The 17,216-nt window shown below is 56.3% G+C and overlaps 1 protein-coding gene across 2 annotated transcripts; it reads right to left on the bottom strand.

The window, feature by feature from the left end:
* Positions 1 to 7,757: 7,757 nt before the first annotated feature.
* Positions 7,758 to 16,615, bottom strand: DUSP5 (dual specificity phosphatase 5). Of its 2 annotated transcripts, XM_026050638.1 has the most exons (5): positions 16,608 to 16,615; positions 13,468 to 13,862; positions 10,672 to 10,814; positions 9,992 to 10,211; positions 7,758 to 8,851 (listed from the first exon to the last, which is right to left on the bottom strand). In XM_026050638.1, the coding sequence occupies exons 1-5, from the start codon at positions 16,613 to 16,615 to the stop codon at positions 8,451 to 8,453; spliced, it is 1,167 nt and encodes a 388-aa protein (XP_025906423.1). In that variant the 3' UTR covers positions 7,758 to 8,450. The 2 variants fall into 2 exon arrangements, with proteins under 2 accessions (XP_025906423.1, XP_025906422.1); XM_026050637.1 differs by lacking the exon at positions 16,608 to 16,615 and having other exon boundaries at positions 13,468 to 13,865.
* Positions 16,616 to 17,216: the final 601 nt, after the last annotated feature.

The following is a 17,216-nucleotide window of genomic DNA, read 5'->3' as shown; positions in this document are numbered from 1 at the left end:
GTGGCCCCTGTCACCCCACACATGGTCACCTCAGGCCCACAGCAGCTAGTGGCCCCTGTCACCCCAAACCCACAGCAGCTAGTGACCCTTGTCACCCTACATGTGGTCACCCCAAATCCACAGCAGCTGGTGGCCCCTGTCACCCCACACATGGTCACCCCAAACCCACAGCAGCTAATGGCCCTTGCCACCCCACCCGTGGCAGGCCCTGACCCACAGGGCTGGTGGCCCTGGCTGCCCCACTCCCTGCCACCGCCAGCTGCACGTCCTGAACCACAGCGGCTGCAAGGAGCTGGCAGCTCAAGGCTATAAATTGTGAATTTTGGCTCCTTCTCCAATTTTTAGCTTATTTTTTAAGCTTTGGGAGGCCAARTGTGTCCATCTTTGTCCCGGATGAGTTAAGTGGCAAGAAAAATGCTAATATTCTCTGCAAAAGCAAGAAAAACACATTTGAGTCTGCATCTACTTGTTCGTCTCCCAGAGAGCCAATATTCAGCTTTGCAAACATCTGTCAAACACACAGAATAATCAAAGTGAAGAAACATTAATTCTCTTTCAATCTCTTCCCTTAACAGTAATTTCAGGTGTCACTGTAACAACAGTAGGGGCACAACATTTTAGAGAAAATGCAATTTTCAGTTTGACAGAGCTCCTTCGAAATGCAGCTGTAGTCAACACTTCTGTAAGTGCCTGCACTGACCTGTTAACACCAATAAAAATCAGATTTTAACAGGACCTTCCAGTTCCTTCCTCTCCTACAGCAATAGCTGGATAAATTACTTTCCTTAACATGAAAATCTCCCCTGGGCATAGCTGTTCTTCACCATTTAATGAAATGGTTTCACTAACGGCCCATCAGGAGGCTATTGTGATAGACTTTGTCCACAGCTTTAAAGAAATGGCCCACTGTTTCTTCAGAAAATGCAGTGCTTGAAAAGCTCAAGTATTTAATGGATTGTTCCAGGGAACAACTGTGGAAATGAAASGTCCTTTTCCTTTGTTACCTACTACTTAAAATGCTCAAATTTGGGGAAAATATTTTTTTTTTGCCATTTGCACTTTCAGAATTCCTGTCCCCACGGGATTTCAAGGAGTTTTAACAATGTCTTCCTGGGTATGTAAAGCAAATTTTAGTTGTCACTTTATCTAGGATGCTGCCATTTCAGGTCCCAGCTCCCAGRTTTCACTAGGGAAAAGAAAAGAAGAAATTAGAGAAGAATGAGGGAAGTAGAATTCCTGTTTTTCCTCCCAAGGCACTTGGCCAATCTTACATGTGAATGAAAAGAATTATTAAAATCCATGGTGTGCTAATATGTCATGGTAAATAAGTGGAAGTGATCTACAGCGTCTGGATTAACTTTTAACTGCTAAAATGTCCACAGAAAAGCACTTGGAAGTGAGTGAGGAATCAGCAGGATGTTTGATGCATTGGAGACTGTCACACGACACAGTGACGTTTAAGCTCAGCCAAGGACTTTAGTGCTCAGACCCGCTGTGGATGGTGGAGGGGAGGCATTCAAAACTAGTTTCCAAAGGTGGTAAAACCACAGAAACACATGAAAATTGACATTTTTAAAGYTGCAGTCCCCTTCACTGTCAGATTTTGGGGCTGAAAGGTGCCTTGGGTCACATTTTCAAGCTTTCCCCTGTAGCTACAAGGTCTAGAAACTTGTTTTCCCTTAATTATAAACCCCCAGAGCTAAGATTTCAGCCTCCTCCCCGAAGGGGCAGTGGAGGCACAGAAGAGGGGTSGTTGGCCAAGGAGAGTTTTGCTTTTCTCTGGGTGCAGCACTGACACTGCTGCACCTGGATGCTCTGCACCCTCCCAAAGCCCCTGTCGAAGCCCAAGGAGCCAGGACCCCGTGAGCTGCGGGGCTGCAGTGGGTGCCTTGGGAAGGGGGATTTCACCAAGGCTCGCCAGGAGCGCATTGGCCTCGGCGTTAGGCGCAGGCACAAACACCAGCCTGGCACCTTCTTCATCCACACACGCTCATYGCTGTCTGCGGTACAAGAGGGACGTGGAGCTTCCAGAGAGGCTCCAGCGCAGAGCAACAAAGATGATGAAGGGACTGGAGCAGCTATTGCATGAGGAGAGACTGAGCTGAGCCTGTTTAGCCTGGAGAAGRGAAGGTTGAGGGGGGATCTGATCAGCGTGTATAAATACCTGAGGGGAGAGTGTGAAGAGGATGAAGCCAAATATTTCTCAGTGGTGGCCAGTGACAGGACAGAGGGTAATGGATATAAATTGAAACACGGGCAGTTCCATCCCCATGTGAGGAAGAACTTCGTTACTGTGAGGGTGACAGAGCCCTGGCACAGGCTGCCCGGTGAGGTTGRGGAGTCTCCTTCTCTGGAGGTCTTCCAAACCCACTGGATGTCATCCTGTGCTCTGGGTGTCCCTGCTGGAGCAGGGGGGTTGGACTAGGTGGTCTCTAGAGGTCCCTTCTAACCTCAACCGTTCTGTGATTCTGTGACAAACTTCTGCTGTAGAGAAGCGCCTTCCATACATGCACAGCTGTGCACAGGCACTGGGCTGCGTTTATTCACCGGGGTAAGATCAGATCACATGGATATTTCATCACAAACCACCCCCCAGTGCCRTGTGCTTAAAAAAGAAGAAGAAGAAAATTGATATTATTCATTAAGGAATAGTGTGGCCACCAATACTCCTGTTCAGGGAGTGGGGAGGTCTTGCAGACATTCTTGCACCTCCCAGCATAYGGGTTTTATCAGAGGCCTTTTACTAATGTTAGCGAAGGTTTGTGTCCAAGGGGGCCCTGGTGGCTCTTGTAGACCATGCTGGAAATACCCACCGAGCTGCAGGGCAGCGCGACAGCTCTGCGACCTGCACCCAGAGAAACGGGGCCCTGGGCTCAGTGCCCGCAAAGGGGCAACCAGGGCTCCCCACGCGCGGCGACTGCCCCGTTGCGTCTCTTCAGTGGGTGCTGCAGAGCTCACCTGCTTTGCCTGCTTTCCATGGCCCTGCTTTATATGCAGGGCTTTCCTGTAAGTCTGCTATAACTCAACTTTAGCATCAGAAAGGAGAAAGTGGGAGCACTGCTTTGATTCGCTGTGGCTTCATCAGCAAAAAATGTATGTTGCTTATCTCTTCGATCAAGCTTGATGTGAACACRTAGATGGGATTTTAAAATATTTTTTTTTTACTCATTTCAAATAGTTGCTTTTCTTTTAGAAAAAAAGGTTTTCAAATATTTTAAAAATGCAAATTGTATTATTCTCTCTTCTGTTATTCTTTTCAGTTATCAACCAATGTATAGACTGCTTTTCTTCATCAGTGGTTGCAATTACTAGGTACTGAAAGCTGTTTTTTAAGCGATTGCAGCAAAGTCCTGTCTGGTTGACACTGTTAGTCACTTGTGCTTCCTCGTTCAAGTCCTCGAGCAGGGCACAGGAGGGAAGACCACGGAGCACTCTTGGGAACGCTTCGTGTTAATGCTTTCAATAAGGCTGTCATGCTTGGCGAGAAGAGACCCACAGGGTAAAACAACAGCAGTAAATAAGTAATAGGAAAAGGTTGCTTTTGCAAAGATGCATTCGATTACRAATGAATATGTTGCAGGTTTTGCGAGGGAAAGTAGCTGTTCTGCTCACCATCTTTCAGCAGGGCCTCTTTATGAATAAAATGTGGTTGTGGATGAATTGATTTAATTTGGTCTGCTAATTTTATAAAGCAAACCACCATACAAACATGGAATTAATTAAATATCAGGGAGATAATTTGAAACACGTGCGGATGGGTTTCCACCAGCAGATGGCGCGGGATGCGGCATCCAAAAGCGGCTAAATTCCGATTCACGCAATGTGGGAAGAGACCTCGATTCAKCTGCAAGAGAATAGAGAGCATCCTTGTCGCTATCCACTCCTGGTTAACAAAGCGCCTGCTTATACTGGGGAATTCTGTGAATGAAACGGTGGCTCTGCACTTGTTCTAGACACCAGGCAGGGCTCGGCCACTCGCTGGGATATCTGCGGAGCCCAGGATGCTCCTGCGCTCCAGGACAGCTCTGGCCTGCACCTGGGTTCGGGGCGCTCTTCCCCGGCGTTGGGAGCGGGGAATGGGCTTGTAATATCCCTTGGGATATGGGTGCATGCTGGTGAACGGACTTGTGCTGCCCWTCCGTGACGGTGCTGGGAATGCGTGAGGTGCCGGGATGGGATGCAGGGAGCGGGGCCGGCACCTGAACGGGCTGYGCGGCCTCTGTGGCGATGTGTCCGCTTGGAGCGGCCTGGAGCGGGACCGGAGCAGCCGGGCTCCTCCAAACACACTCTAAGCGAGCCTGACCTCCAAGGACCTGGCTAATCCCAAACTCCGGATGAAAGATCACTGGCTCAGACGGCAGCGCGGGCTTGGGGGGATCAGCAGGTGATTTAATAGCGGTTTGTTTTCCTCCTGAAGACGCTGCCTGAGCGAAGTGGGCAGCTTTGGCCATCAAAGAGCGCATGGATCTAGAAGCTTGTGTCCCACYCGCAGAGCTGCAGACCTGTCCACAGACAGGATGTGTTTTCCGAGGGAAGAGCAGCCCAGGGAGCGGAGGGCTCATCCCAGAGGAGCTGTTGAGGGGGTATCCCTTCATCAGCAGCAGCCTTGGCCAAAGGGGTGTTTGGAAACCGTCCGACACATCCCTCAGCCCCCCTGCCCCCTTGCAGCCTGCATAGCCCCACGCGATGCCCTTTCCCAACTCATCCACCAAAACCAGGCCTAAGGAAAGGCCGAGCGTTCAGCCGGGCGTCCCCTCGGCGCGACTCCCCCGAGGAGGCAGCTGGGCGGCCCCCAGCCAGTGTGAAATTCCCTCCCGGCCTTTGAAGATCAAATGAGAGTCAAGATAAGGCAGCTTTATCACGGAGAGGAAAACCACTGCCCGCAGCTGATGGAGGGCTGCCCACCGCGGGCGCTGCCTCGTGAGCGCTCTGCGGCTCCCAGGCCTTTCCCAGCCGGAGCCGGCGGCGCCAGGACATCCTTGCTGCGAGGCCTTGCTGGGGCGGCTCTTCCTGCCCTGCAGCTCTCCGAGGAAGCGGYTCACGGCTGGTTCAGGGAGGCCTGGCCGGGGAGAGGCGTCTTTACTCCATCCAGGCCCCTCYGTCACTGCTGGGCCCAACGACGTGCAAAAATCCAGCGTTCCAGTTTGGGCCCAATTTTAGTTCAAATTTGAGCAAACTGCTTCTTTAAATAAAGATCTAAAGTCAGGATTCAGCCGGCTCCGGTGTGAAGCTGGAGGGTTCAGTGGTCCTGCCTCCTTCCCCCGGCGGGAAGGGGTTTTGGATCCGGGCCTGGGGGCAGCTCGCAGTGCAGGGGCAGTTTAATAACCAGTGACTCACTGCCAAACGTGGTCTGCTTTACAAAGAGAGCTCAGAAACGGAGTATCTCTGTGTGACAGAAATAAACCGCTATTCAAGAAAGAAAGAAAGAAAGAAAGAAAGAAAGAAAGAAAGAAAGAAAGAAAGAAAGAAAAGATGGAGAGAAAGAGTGCCCATGAAGCACTACGTGATGACCCACCTTGAGAGACCAGAGCCTGACCAACATGTGAGGAGCTTTGCCGGCAGCAGCAGCTCAGTAAATCCAGACGATGGTCGTGCCACAGACCTTTGAGGGCATTTCCTGTGGTTTGGGGGTTTGCACAGCTCCTAGCGCAGAGGGGTCCTGCCAGCCACCTCCGTGGGGTGCAGGAGGCCGGTGGGAGGAAAGGAAACCTCCTCGCTGAGCCCTAGTGTCACTTGCAGGTCAGAGTCCTTCAAAGTCAGAGGCCAAAGCTAACAGATTGGATAAYGCCACATTTGACAACGCAGCCGTAAAGCAAAGCAGGACTTTGTGAGTGAAGCCCTGGTGTCAGAACATCATTCGATTTTCTGTGATGACTCAACCTATTTCACAGGCTATTTTCATATTCCGTATTTAGAGGACTCACGTCTCAGTGAAAGCCTACGATGTGATAAAGCCAGGCAACTGTAACGTGTGGTGGTGGTAACACCTCCCACGCCAAAAAAATCCTACTTCCATATCTGTGCAGCTCCTCATGCTGGTTCCTGCCTTTTCTTCTCCCTGGAGAAAGGGAGCTGGCCTTGTGTCTCCTGCCCAATTAGCCTGAACCTGTGAAAAGTGGAGCCGTTGGGTCAGTCGCATCCTGCCTGATGCTCCAGTTGCTGCCCCCGTTACGGGGCACATTTGGTCCTTTTGCTTCCTGAGAAGGCAAGTGTTATTTTTAACATGAAAACAACAACGCCTGCAGGTTGCCGTCTTCAGTCGGATGTTGTTTCCTGGAAAAGTTATCCACTGCAAAGCAATGAGTTAAGAATAACTAACTTGGTCACCCTGGGACTGTGTCAGGGATGGGTTGTGTGGTGTAAACCGCCAGCGCGGCTTGGGCATGGTGAATTTTACACGGATTTTGTTGGATATAAGTCTACATCCCCAGTGTGTGTTGCTTGAAGTGAAGATCGACAAGCTCCGTGTCTTTCAAAGAGGAGATCCTGACACGAGGTACTTTGTGCCCTCTGGAATATGCCTTCATCAGACACACACCACGGAGCAAAGGGCAGTGCGGGCTCCCGCCTGGACCAGCGAGGTTCCTGCTGGCACCAAGGAACCCGGGACACGAGGGCTGYGTGACCAGAAGTGTCCCAGGTCCCAGCGCGGCCCTGGAGCAGGGGCAACAGCACCTGCAAAAGCCCCTTTGCTGTGGCAATTCCTCTTCTCTTTGGATCCAGGTTTCCTGAGGGATAAACTCACATTGCAGCATTCATAGCACCTTTCCTACACTCGGATTTTCTGCTGTCCAGTAACATCCTGCTTTAAGCCTTCCCCTTGGTGTTACAGCCAGCTGGCCTCTATCCCCTCAAATCTATTGGATTTTTGATTGAAATGTCCAGCTCCTGCCAAGCTTAGATGGACACCTGCCCATGGACGAGCCAGTTCAACCACTGCTGGTGCTACCAGCTCTTCCTAAGTGCTTGGAAGAGCGGATCTCAAGGCCGGCACTCGGTGGGAATTTTTGTATGGAGGAATCCAGAGGCAGTTCCCGAGGGGAGCTGCGGCCCAGGCGGGAGCTGTGCGGTGCCCGCAGCCCCGCTCAGGCTGCAGGCAGGAAGTGGGGGCCGAGCCTTCCTCCCCTGCTCATCCTCAGCAGGAGGGCACGTCCTATAGACCCACGTACATCCAGAGTGTGTGAAGCACAGCAGACGCGGCCGCCGGGAAGTGACGCCACCGTGACTCATGTCATTCTGGTTAACGAAAAAAGAAGAAAGGGGAAAAAAAACAACCAAACCTCCCCCTCACCTTCTTCCCCCGCCGCAGATGGGTATCTTGGACTCCTGGGCGCTGCTCCTGTGCCCTGCGCCCGCCTCGCTCCCCAAGCACCACATGGAGCCTTTCATTTTGGTTCCCCTCTTTTATTATTTTTTTTACACTCCGTGAAAACYGTCACAGGTTTTCCTTCACATTCACGAGATCTTCTGGAAATTATTGCCATTTCCCATACATTATTACATACACACACATACATATTAATATATATAAAAAAATAAAATAAAAAGGTCAGGAGACAAGAGAGCAGCGCGGCCCGAGCTTGAGAGCGGGTTTTGGCTGCTGGGGAGCGACCACGCGCACTGAGCAAGCCACAAAACACAGCACCACGTTGCCACGCACACCCAAAATGCCAGGGAGGAGACGGGCTCAGGGGTTTTGGTGTAAAAAACAGCAGATACGGTGTCACCTGTAGGGAAGCGGCTTGGRAGAGGCTCGCAGAGACGTTCAAGTATTGCAGGGCTGCTCGTAAATGGGAGATGGGAGCAGAGCAGCTTCGCTCCAGCCGCCCTGCCTGCGTGCAAAGCAGGGCCCTGGTAAAAACAGACACAGGCCAGGTCTCCTTGGGCATCCAGTGTCCTTGTGGGTGATCCCTGGCCCTGGAGGAGCCGGACAAGGGGCTTCCTCTGGCCCCTCTGCACCCTGAAACACGAGACTCCACGGCAGGGGGAAAGAGGGAGAAAGAGGAAAGCGCAGAGCGGCTCCGGGCACCACCCAGGCCTCTCGTGTTATTTCTTTCCCGCTGCTGCCGTTTATTGCTTGAGACTTTAAGGGTTTGCTGAAAAACTACAGCAGGGAGGAGATGGGCCTGAGAACATCCCAAGCAGATATCTCATTGCTCCAGAAGGACCTGGAAATACAGTAGTGGGTACACACTCCGTGGGTAAAAACCTAGAAAAACACTTCTTTCGTCAGCTTTCCTTTTTCTTAGATAAAAAAAGGGACATTAAAATTTGCCACATGTCAAGCACTCGGGTCTTACAGTCCACATACACATACAGCAAACATCACCCACACCAGCTGCTCCGTCTCAGACCAAGTCCATGAGGTTTCTCTATTGCACGTTCATGAAATGTCCCCGTGGGGGTCACAGTCAGGCTCAGAGCAGCGGCCCGGCCCTGCCTGCTGGGGCTCAGCAGGACGAGGACGCTGTCATGGGGCTGAGTTTGAGCTGGTGGACGGGCGAGTGGAGGGGCACAGACGTGAGCACTGAGGTAGGAAAGGCGAAGCACGAGCCCTCGAAGCCCTTGCCCAAAGCCAGTTCTTCCGCAAAGAAAGACACYGCTTCTCTTTTGCACGAGGCGACGGGCGGGCTGGGGGTGGACGACAGGATCTCCGACTCGTACTGCAGCAGCTGGCCCATGAAGCCGAAGTTGGGCGAGATGAGGCTGCGGCGCTGCTTGACATAGTCGAAGGCCTCCTCCAGGCGGAGCCGCTTGGTTTTCATGAGGTAGGCCATGCAGATGGTGGGCGAGCGCGAGATGCCCGCCTCGCAGTGCACCAGGATCTTGCCCCCTGCTCGCCTGACGCAGTCTAGGAGAGAAAACCCACATGTTGTGGCCATGAGCACGGCAGCGGCCTCCACGCGCCCCTCCGGGCCTGTCACCTACAGCTCTGCCCCTTGGCGCCCTCGTCATCCCTCGTCATCCCGCTCGGCGCCCTCGTCAGCCTTGCCCCAAACCGCCCCTTTTCCACCCGGCGCGATCCCGGCTGGCTACTCGGTCCAGCAGGGAGGCCGAGCGCCCTGRCACTGCTAATTCCAGCCAGGCAAAGTCAGGATTAAGGCAGGATGTAAAAGGCTTACGCAAAGCACCCATTTTACACAACGGCCGCTGCGGTAACTCGCACAACACAGCGATTGTTATTAGATTAAAGGGAGCAAGCTTAAAATAAGTCCTTTCCTCACAAAAATGCAGGGCAGAAATAGATCTCTGGCCCCGCGCCTTGAGCGATGTGTCTGGGCTCCGATTCACGGAGCACCGGGACGGAGCGCRGTGGCGCCCAGTGCGGAGCCACGTGCCCGGCTGTGACCGCGGGCAGGGGCCGGTGCCACCACGGCCACTTTGCTGAACTGCTGCTCAAAATAAGGAAGACCTGGATTTGAGTCATCGCCAGCACCCACGCCACAACCCACTTCAAAAGAAAAAGTGAAAACTAAACCACCCTCAACATTTTTGGGGGTTTTCCAAGCAACTCAATGACTATAAGGAGAGGATGGGGACATGACAGAAAAAACTCCCGTGAATTAGTGTTTCCCTGAAAACTGAAAAAACTCTCTTACCGGGAAGAGAACAGGCTAAGAGACCATCCTGGAGGCAATGGGTGCCCATGGTGGGGGAGCACAAGCCCGACTGTGAGCGGGGCCCCAGGGTCTCTAGGGGTTTTGCCCCAGTTTTGCAGCAGGGCGTTTAGTTAAGGGCTGARCTGCTGTCGTGGGAAATGCAAACACAGGTCTGCGATAAGGGGAGCGAGTCTCCTACCAAAGCAGTTCTCAAAGCTGCAAAGTCCCAAAGCTTAATCTCAAGCTTAAAATTAATATATATGAAGGCTCATAAAATTGTTAGGAAACCTTTTTGTTTATTTCTTTATTTTGAGGAGCATCAGCAGAAAACCTGCTTCCCTTTCTGCTAGGAAAGCCCTCGGGGAGCTGGTGGGCGGATGTGGAGCACCTACCGATGAAGTCGATGGCCTCCTGGAAGTGGGAGCTGATGTCGGCCGCGTGGCTGTCCTCCACCGGGATCCACTTGTAGCAGTACTGGTCTGTGAAGGGCTCCGAGCTCCGCCGGGACACGTTGAGCAGGGCTGTGATGTGCAGGTTGGCCAGGAACTCGCACTTGGAAGCGTGGTAGGCACTGCCGAGGTAGAGGAAAGGCAGGATTTCCACCGGGCCGCCCTGGAAGAGAAGGAGCAGGAGGCTGTGAGGCGAATAGCCCTGCCTGGGAGCCTGCGTGGGCGCCTTCCCCCGGGCTGGGGCAGCTGGGGTGCCCCCGGACACGTCACCCGCGCGGGGCCGCCCGCCCTCCTGCCGCACTCATCTCAGTTCCTGTGTTCACAAAGCAAGAAAAGGCCAATGACGAAACCATGAAAASAAAAAGAAAGAAAAAAGGCACAAAGGGAAGAGGCGCCGCGGGCTGAGAGCGGCGTTTCAGTGCAGCAGGTGACTTTCCATGATGCTCCCGCCACCCCGACCGCTCGGCCCCACGTGTCAGGAAGGTGCCTGCAGCAGCGAGACGGGGCATCCCGGGGCTCTCCAGCGCCGGAAGCGCCAACGCCAGGACTTGCCCATGGAAGCCCCTGGGTTGGGAAAAGCCTCCGGCACTTTTCCAGAGCGGGATGCAGAGCCCGGCACACACCTGGTCATACACCGGCTTGTGGGGCGCACTGGGCTGCTCGCCGGGGCTGGCCACGCTCCTCTCCACATCGCTTCTCTCCGGGGAAATGAGCTTCCCATCCACGCAGCACTCGGGATATTGCGAATTAAAGGTTTCATATCCCCCTAGGGAAGAGGAGGGAAAGAAATACAAAGGTTTGCATTTCCAAAAACTGCCTTCATTAAAACAGAGCAGAAACAAAGCTCCKCATGACCAGCCCCTGGGACTAAGGAAGATCACGGAGCCCCAGAAATGCAGCTTTGTTTAACAGYCTCCAAACCTCCCGAGAAACCTCCAATACAGCTGGCAATTATTAACTTAATAAAARCCAATGGATACTGATTAAAACCGTTAGTGAGTGTAAATCTGCTGAGTCTAGCAAACATTAACTCCAGGCTGGTTAATGGGACCCACCTCCCTCCCCCGCATTCTGTATGTGAGCATTAGTTCCAGCATTCAAGACAGGGATTTTTATGTGCAGTGTTCATCCTCTTTACTATATACATTGAAAACAACATTTTTTAAAAGAAGCGTTTATTTGCATTTTTGAATGAAGCGTGAGCACAAGAGGGGGTGCTTGCAAAGGTGCCATTAATCACCACTGTGCTCAAGACAGCAAACTAATGAAGACAGTGCCACCGAAACCAGTCTATTAAATAACAGCTATAAAACTTAATGAAATCCTGCGACAGCTCCTGGCAGCTGAATAGCCCCACACGGGCTCTTCTGCCTGGCTAAGTGCTGCAGTCGCGCCGCTAATGAAAAGGAATTAATCCTATTACTGCCTTGTTACTCAAAGTTTGTCATCAGCCAAATTGCTGCTCCGAGGAAGATGCCGCACGCGGGAGGGCGGCCGGGAGCCCCACGGGCCGGGAAGGCCCCTTGGGGCAGCGTGGGCACCTCGCACAGCGGGAGCTCCCCATCAACCCACCCGGCCCCKCTCTGAGCCCAGCTGTGGGTCCCGGCCGCCCGGTCTGGACCCCACTGACTGCGGCAGGAGGGTTTTCCCACTGCGGAAAGGCTGGGAAGAGCGTTCGGCAGCACCCTGCACACAGCACCTGCACCCTGCCCATCTCCACCAGCCACCCTGACGCCGGTGGGTCAGGCGGCGACGGGACATGGACAAGGACAAATTGCAGGGGCTTCATAACCAAAGCGGGGCACAGAGCCAGCGAGGAACCAAACTCTTGATYCCAAACTCCTGGGCTGGCTCCTGCATTGATCTGTTTTGAATAGCTGAGCATCTCTGCCCGCTCCCCGACTCCTCCACCATCGCATGGGAAGAAATGWATAGTTTATGTAATGACCGTGATCTGCCTTCGTGCCCTGGCTGCCTCRCTCCTGAACGGGCACACGGGTCTGCTGGGCCCAGCAGTGTGTGTGGTCTCACGGACCGGGTGCCTCCCATGTCCATGGCTGCTGAACGGTTAATCAGCAGCCTTGGGGATCAGGATATTCGCAGTCCATCCTGGCAGTGACTCATCCTCTCATCCCTGCCTCCAGCAAGTGCCTCTCTTCCCCCTCCCCGCTCAGCCCAGCTTCCCGGAGGTCATTTCTGCAAATACCGGATTGCTCATCGCGGCTTCGCTTTTAATCAATAAATAACAAATCCTGGCCTTGCTCACGCGCTGCCACCCCACGCTTCCCGGGGACAACTACGGCCACCAGCTCCTCAATCCCTGGACCCCCATGGATGCACCAAGGAGCCTCGGGAAGCTTTTCTCCCTCTGGAGAACAAGAACTAGATCCGGGCACCATCGGTCCTGGCTCATGGGCGACCACCTTGCCTGAAGCCTTGGTTGTGGCTTCCACCCCACTGCTCCAGCGGCCTCCTGCCCAGAGCTGTGGTGCTTCCCGCTGCAGACAAAGGGACCCCCGGCCTCTGAGCAAGGGGAGACTTTCCTGCCCTCCCTGCTCAGACACCGGGCTCTCAAGCCAGGCGCTTTGCAAGGAGCAGCAGGATAAAACGCGGCCTACGCTGCAGCTCCACCCCGTACACTGCCCCCGGCCGCAGGCACCACTTCAAAGCGCGGGGCCAGCGCCCCGGGAGGAGGATGTGGGGCCAGCGCCCCGGGAGGAGGATGTGGGGCCAGCGAGGGAGCGGGGCTCGCTGAGCCCTGCCCGCCCCCCGGCGCGGCCCCGAGCTGCTGCTCCAGCCCCGCGCTGAAACCCGGCAGGGCGAAAGGACAAAGGAGCCGCCGGGAGCGCAGGGGACAGGGCGGCTGCTCCCGTTTATCGACTTACTGCACGAAAGGAAAAAAACCCGCYGCAATCAGAGGGCGATACACGCACGTTTCAGGGGCGGGAGGGAATTTCTACTCCYTGCAAGCCCCGAGTAGCGGCTGGGGGTTTTCTCCTCCTTCCTCCAGCCTCAGTGCGCCGGAGGGAGACAACCCCCCGGCCCCAGCGCAGGCCCCAGCCCCGCAGCTCCCGGGTCCCGGCGCCCTCCACGGGCCGCCCCGACGGAGCGGCCGCGGGCGGGAGCCCCGGCGCCCCCCTCGGCCCCGGCGGGTTTTCCTCTCGGCGCAGCCCTGAATTCACCCCCTTTCTCCTCCCTTCATAACCCGCCACTTTTGTCCTTCTGCCCGCGATATCCTTCGCCGTCCCTCAGCCTCTTACCCGCGCGGCGGGGGTGAGCGGAAAGGCTCGGGCTCAGCCCGCGGAGCCTATCCGGGATTTAGCGGCAGTGGGCGGCAGGGAAATGAAGTCCCGGCGTTACCTCCCTGCCCTCGGCCACCCCGGCGCCGCTGGAGGAGGCGACCGCGCCGCGGCTCTCACCTTTGAGGAAGCAGACCCTGGCGCCGGCCTCGGGCAGGCTGGAGAGCAGGGCGTTGAGCACGATCTGCGCCGTGCTGTCCTTCTTGAGCTTCTGCCAGTGCCCCGTGCCCTGGTCCAGCACCACGACGGCSGCCAGGCCGCCCGCCCCCGCCGCGCCCTCGGCGCCCGGCAGCAGCCGGGCCCGCGCCGCCGCGTCGGGCACCACGAAGTGGAGCGGCACGGCCCCGCCGCGCGCCCGCCGCATCACCACCGAGTTGAGGTTCACGTTGAGCGAGCCGCGGAGGCAGGAGGCCGAGTAGGACAGGTAGGGCCGGCAGTCCAGCACCAGGCAGCGCGAGGGCTCCTTTCGCAGGAGCTTCCTCAGCTGGCGGCAGTCGAGGGACGTGACTTTCATGCTGCCTGCGGGGCTGCCCGGCGGCGGCCGGGGCTGCAGCGGGGCCGGGAGTGCGGGACGACCGAGGCTCCCGAGGCAGGGAATCCCGGGCGCCGCCGCCGCGCGCCATTTATATGAATGGGAGGCCGGGCCCTGACGACACTGCCCATATAAGGCGAGTGACGCGCCCGCGCTCCATGTAAGGGTATCGCAAGCCCCGCCCCCCGGGGGGGATCCCCCCTCCTTCCCGCGCGGCGCGGGGCTGAGCGGCGCCCAGGGGGCCGCGTTACTCAGGCTCGGAGGCAGAGGAAGCTGAAAAACGCCGCAAAAATCCTCCAGTCATCGGGCCGCGACTCACCCGCACCCCCGTCATCGCCTCTGCCCGGCCCGCGCGGCGCCGCGGCCGGGAAGTGCCGCCGCAGGAGCAGGAGGAGGAGGAGAGCGGGAAGGAAGGCAGTGCCGGGCAGCTCTTCCCGCGGGATTCAGCTCCCTGCACTGCCGCAGTGACCCCCCGGCCCTGCCTGACCCGGCAGCACGGTGGCACCGTGGCCTTGCTTGGTGCACGGCAACGGGGGACACTGGTGACACCGCAGGACACGGGATAGGGCAGGAGGGAGAAAGTCTCCCGCACTGGGACATCTCCTGGCACGGGATCCTACAGCCCTTCSGCTGTAGCAAACTCCTGTGCTGTGAAACAGGGAGCCAGGGACCTGTGAGGAGCCTGGCACTGCTGTGCACCACAGCATCCCGGGCCAGGAATAGCTACATCAGTGGATTAGAGGGAATTTTGCACTTAACTCATGGTGCCTGAAAACCATGTTCACTCGGCAAGGGGCGGAAGCACCTCCTGCCCACACCRAAACGGGGGCACCCTCAGCGCTGCTCCCAGAGGAAAATGAAAGAAGGCCGAAAGCTGCTTTCACAGCCCCCTCTTCCTCTTTCAACCCCCCGCACGCCCCAGGTCCCCGTGCCCCCGCTCGGCGCCCGCTGGGGACGGGAGGCAGCGGAAGCAGCAGACGTGCCCGGCGGTGGCTCCGCGCGGGCGCTGCCTCCCCTGCCCGTCCCGCCGCGTGCCCGGGGCAGCCGCAKCCGCGGCTCCCACCGCAACCGGCTCCCACCGCGAGCGTCGCCAGGATGGTGTCAAACTCTTTGCTTCCCGCTATCCCACGGGATGCGCATCCTCCCCTTCCCCTTTCCCTCCCAAGGAGGGGGAGGCCTGTGCCGCCTTGGGGCATTTGCTGCTGCTCGCAGTGCACCGGAAGGCCGGGCCCGGCAYGAGCCGGGCTGCGCTTCCTGCCCTGCCTCCCGCGGGAAGCTCGGGCGCCACGCGGCCGCTCCGAYGGCTCCGGAGCGGCCCCGCTCGCCCATGGGAAACCAGCGGCAGATGCTGAGGGGCTGGAGGAAGCCGGGGCCAAGCCGGGCACATGGGAGCATCGCTTCCGCCCAGGAAACCCAAGCAAGGCAAAAGAGAGCGTTTCCCCACGCTCTCCCAATGGAAAAGTTTGAAGGAGGGGGATGCTTTTACAAGCCCAGAAAAAGAAGGTGCTGCTTGTCCCGGGCGTGTGTGCGGGGAGGGCGGCTGCAGCCGGCCTTCCTCCCGCGCGCTCCTCCTGTCCGCGCTCCGAGCCGCTGCCTGGCAGCAGATCCCAGCTCTGCTTTTGTTTCCTCACGCGTGAGTCACGGCCACCTTTTTACTAGAAGAAAACCTGGGGGTTCATGGCAGCAGCACTGGCAGCTCCTCACGCTGCCCATGCCCGGTGCCTGCAGCGCTCCCGGCTCCTCCGTCCGCCCGCGGCACCGGGAGCACTTCCCTCACCCCGCAGGTGCTCCCAGCAAGAGGGGAGCAGGGGCYGGGGTTCTCGGAAGCAGGGCCGGTTGTGCAACTTGCCACCCGCTCTGGCTGAGGTAGGAAACTCCCCTCCTCCAAGCGGCCCCATCACCTTCCCGCTCAGGGTCCGCAGCCTCCTGCTGCTCCTCCTCCCGCTTCCCCTTGCAAATCCCCCTGCTCCTTCCTGCTTTGGCTGGGCCTTTTCTCAACAGCCCTCCCTGCTGGGCTCTGGATTTCCCTTAACCAACTCTGCTCTCTTGCCCAACCAGTACCATTCCTTAAGAGCGCAAGGAGAAACTTGGCCATTGCRGATCAGGAGCTCCAGTTGGAAAAAGTGGTAGAACAAGGCTGAGGCTCTGCTTGCAGGGAAAAGAGTAAAGTGCAGCCTTCTGGAAAGACGAAAAGTCCAAATGGGCTTCTAGAAAGGGCCCAGGAGAACAACTGTGAAAGCAGCAGGAGCATCCGGGCGCTCGGGAGTGGTGACACCGCATGCCGGGTGCCCCCATTTGCTCCTCGCCCCAAGGAGCGAAGCCCGGATGTCGCTGGGCCAAGGCCACACGCTGGGGCTGCAGAGACCATGGGGACGGTCCCCATGGGAAGGATCCAYGAGGGAGGTGGTGGATAGGGGACCTGCTAAAGGGCCACAGTGCTCACAGAGCTCCAGCTGCACCACGATGCRGCGGCAAGGGATCCTTCAGGATCAAGGAGGAACAAAGAAGAAGACAGCTTCATGTTTCCTAAATGTTACTAAGTTTTCCATAACCTCAGTTTCTAATTTTGGAGTGGTTGATGTCAAAACGCTTGCAGCACAAGCAGTGAGATAAGTGGGTGCTGGTAAATGGTGAGCTGGGAGAGAGGTAAGTATGCACTCATGGGCTACAGACAGCCGAGTGCCTCCAGYACAGGGCTGTAAAGCCAGGAGCCCCTCAGTGCCATGACTTGATCATGACATCATGTGCAGCAAAAGAGATGGGCTTGTGAATCAACATGCTGCATATTAGGAGCCCCAGTCTTACCAGTGTAACCCACTGTTGAGGCTGTAGCCCTGTCCAAAACCAGCTCCAGGGCATGGCAACCATCCTCCGTGCTGGACAGCCCCGGAGCAGGATCGAACCTTCTCCTCAGAAAAGTCACTAAAAACAAAAGGGATTACAAGCTGCTCGAGCATTTTCTCTCATACATTTTCTTTACAAAGGTCATACACTTTTTTACTTTAAAATCTAGAGTCTGCAGCAAATACATAATCTTAAGTGACTTTTCCCAAAGCATCGGACAAAACTGTGGGCTACAAGCTGTACAGTTGGGAGACCCAACTGAATTTAGGTTCCCGATGGCCTGACTGTCTCGGGCTTGGTTTATATCCCAACGCTGCTCCTGCAAACCCTGGAAGAGCCTCAGCTGTTTCGTGCCTTGGTTCCCTTCTCTGGAGAGCGGGTGCAGCGATGCTGCCCTGGGCAGTTGAGCACTTTGCAATGTAGGGGCCAAGATGCCCTTCCAACTCAGAGGCAGAATCACGTTCAGCAGCGCGTGGCTTCAATGGGAGATGTG

The sequence above is a fragment of the Nothoprocta perdicaria genome, unplaced genomic scaffold (assembly GCF_003342845.1).
Source record: "Nothoprocta perdicaria isolate Ctin4 unplaced genomic scaffold, notPer1 scaffold_7, whole genome shotgun sequence".
NCBI lineage: Eukaryota > Metazoa > Chordata > Aves > Tinamiformes > Tinamidae > Nothoprocta > Nothoprocta perdicaria.
The sequence above is the reverse complement of the archived record's forward strand: the minus strand, read 5'-3'. Positions and strand labels throughout refer to the sequence as shown.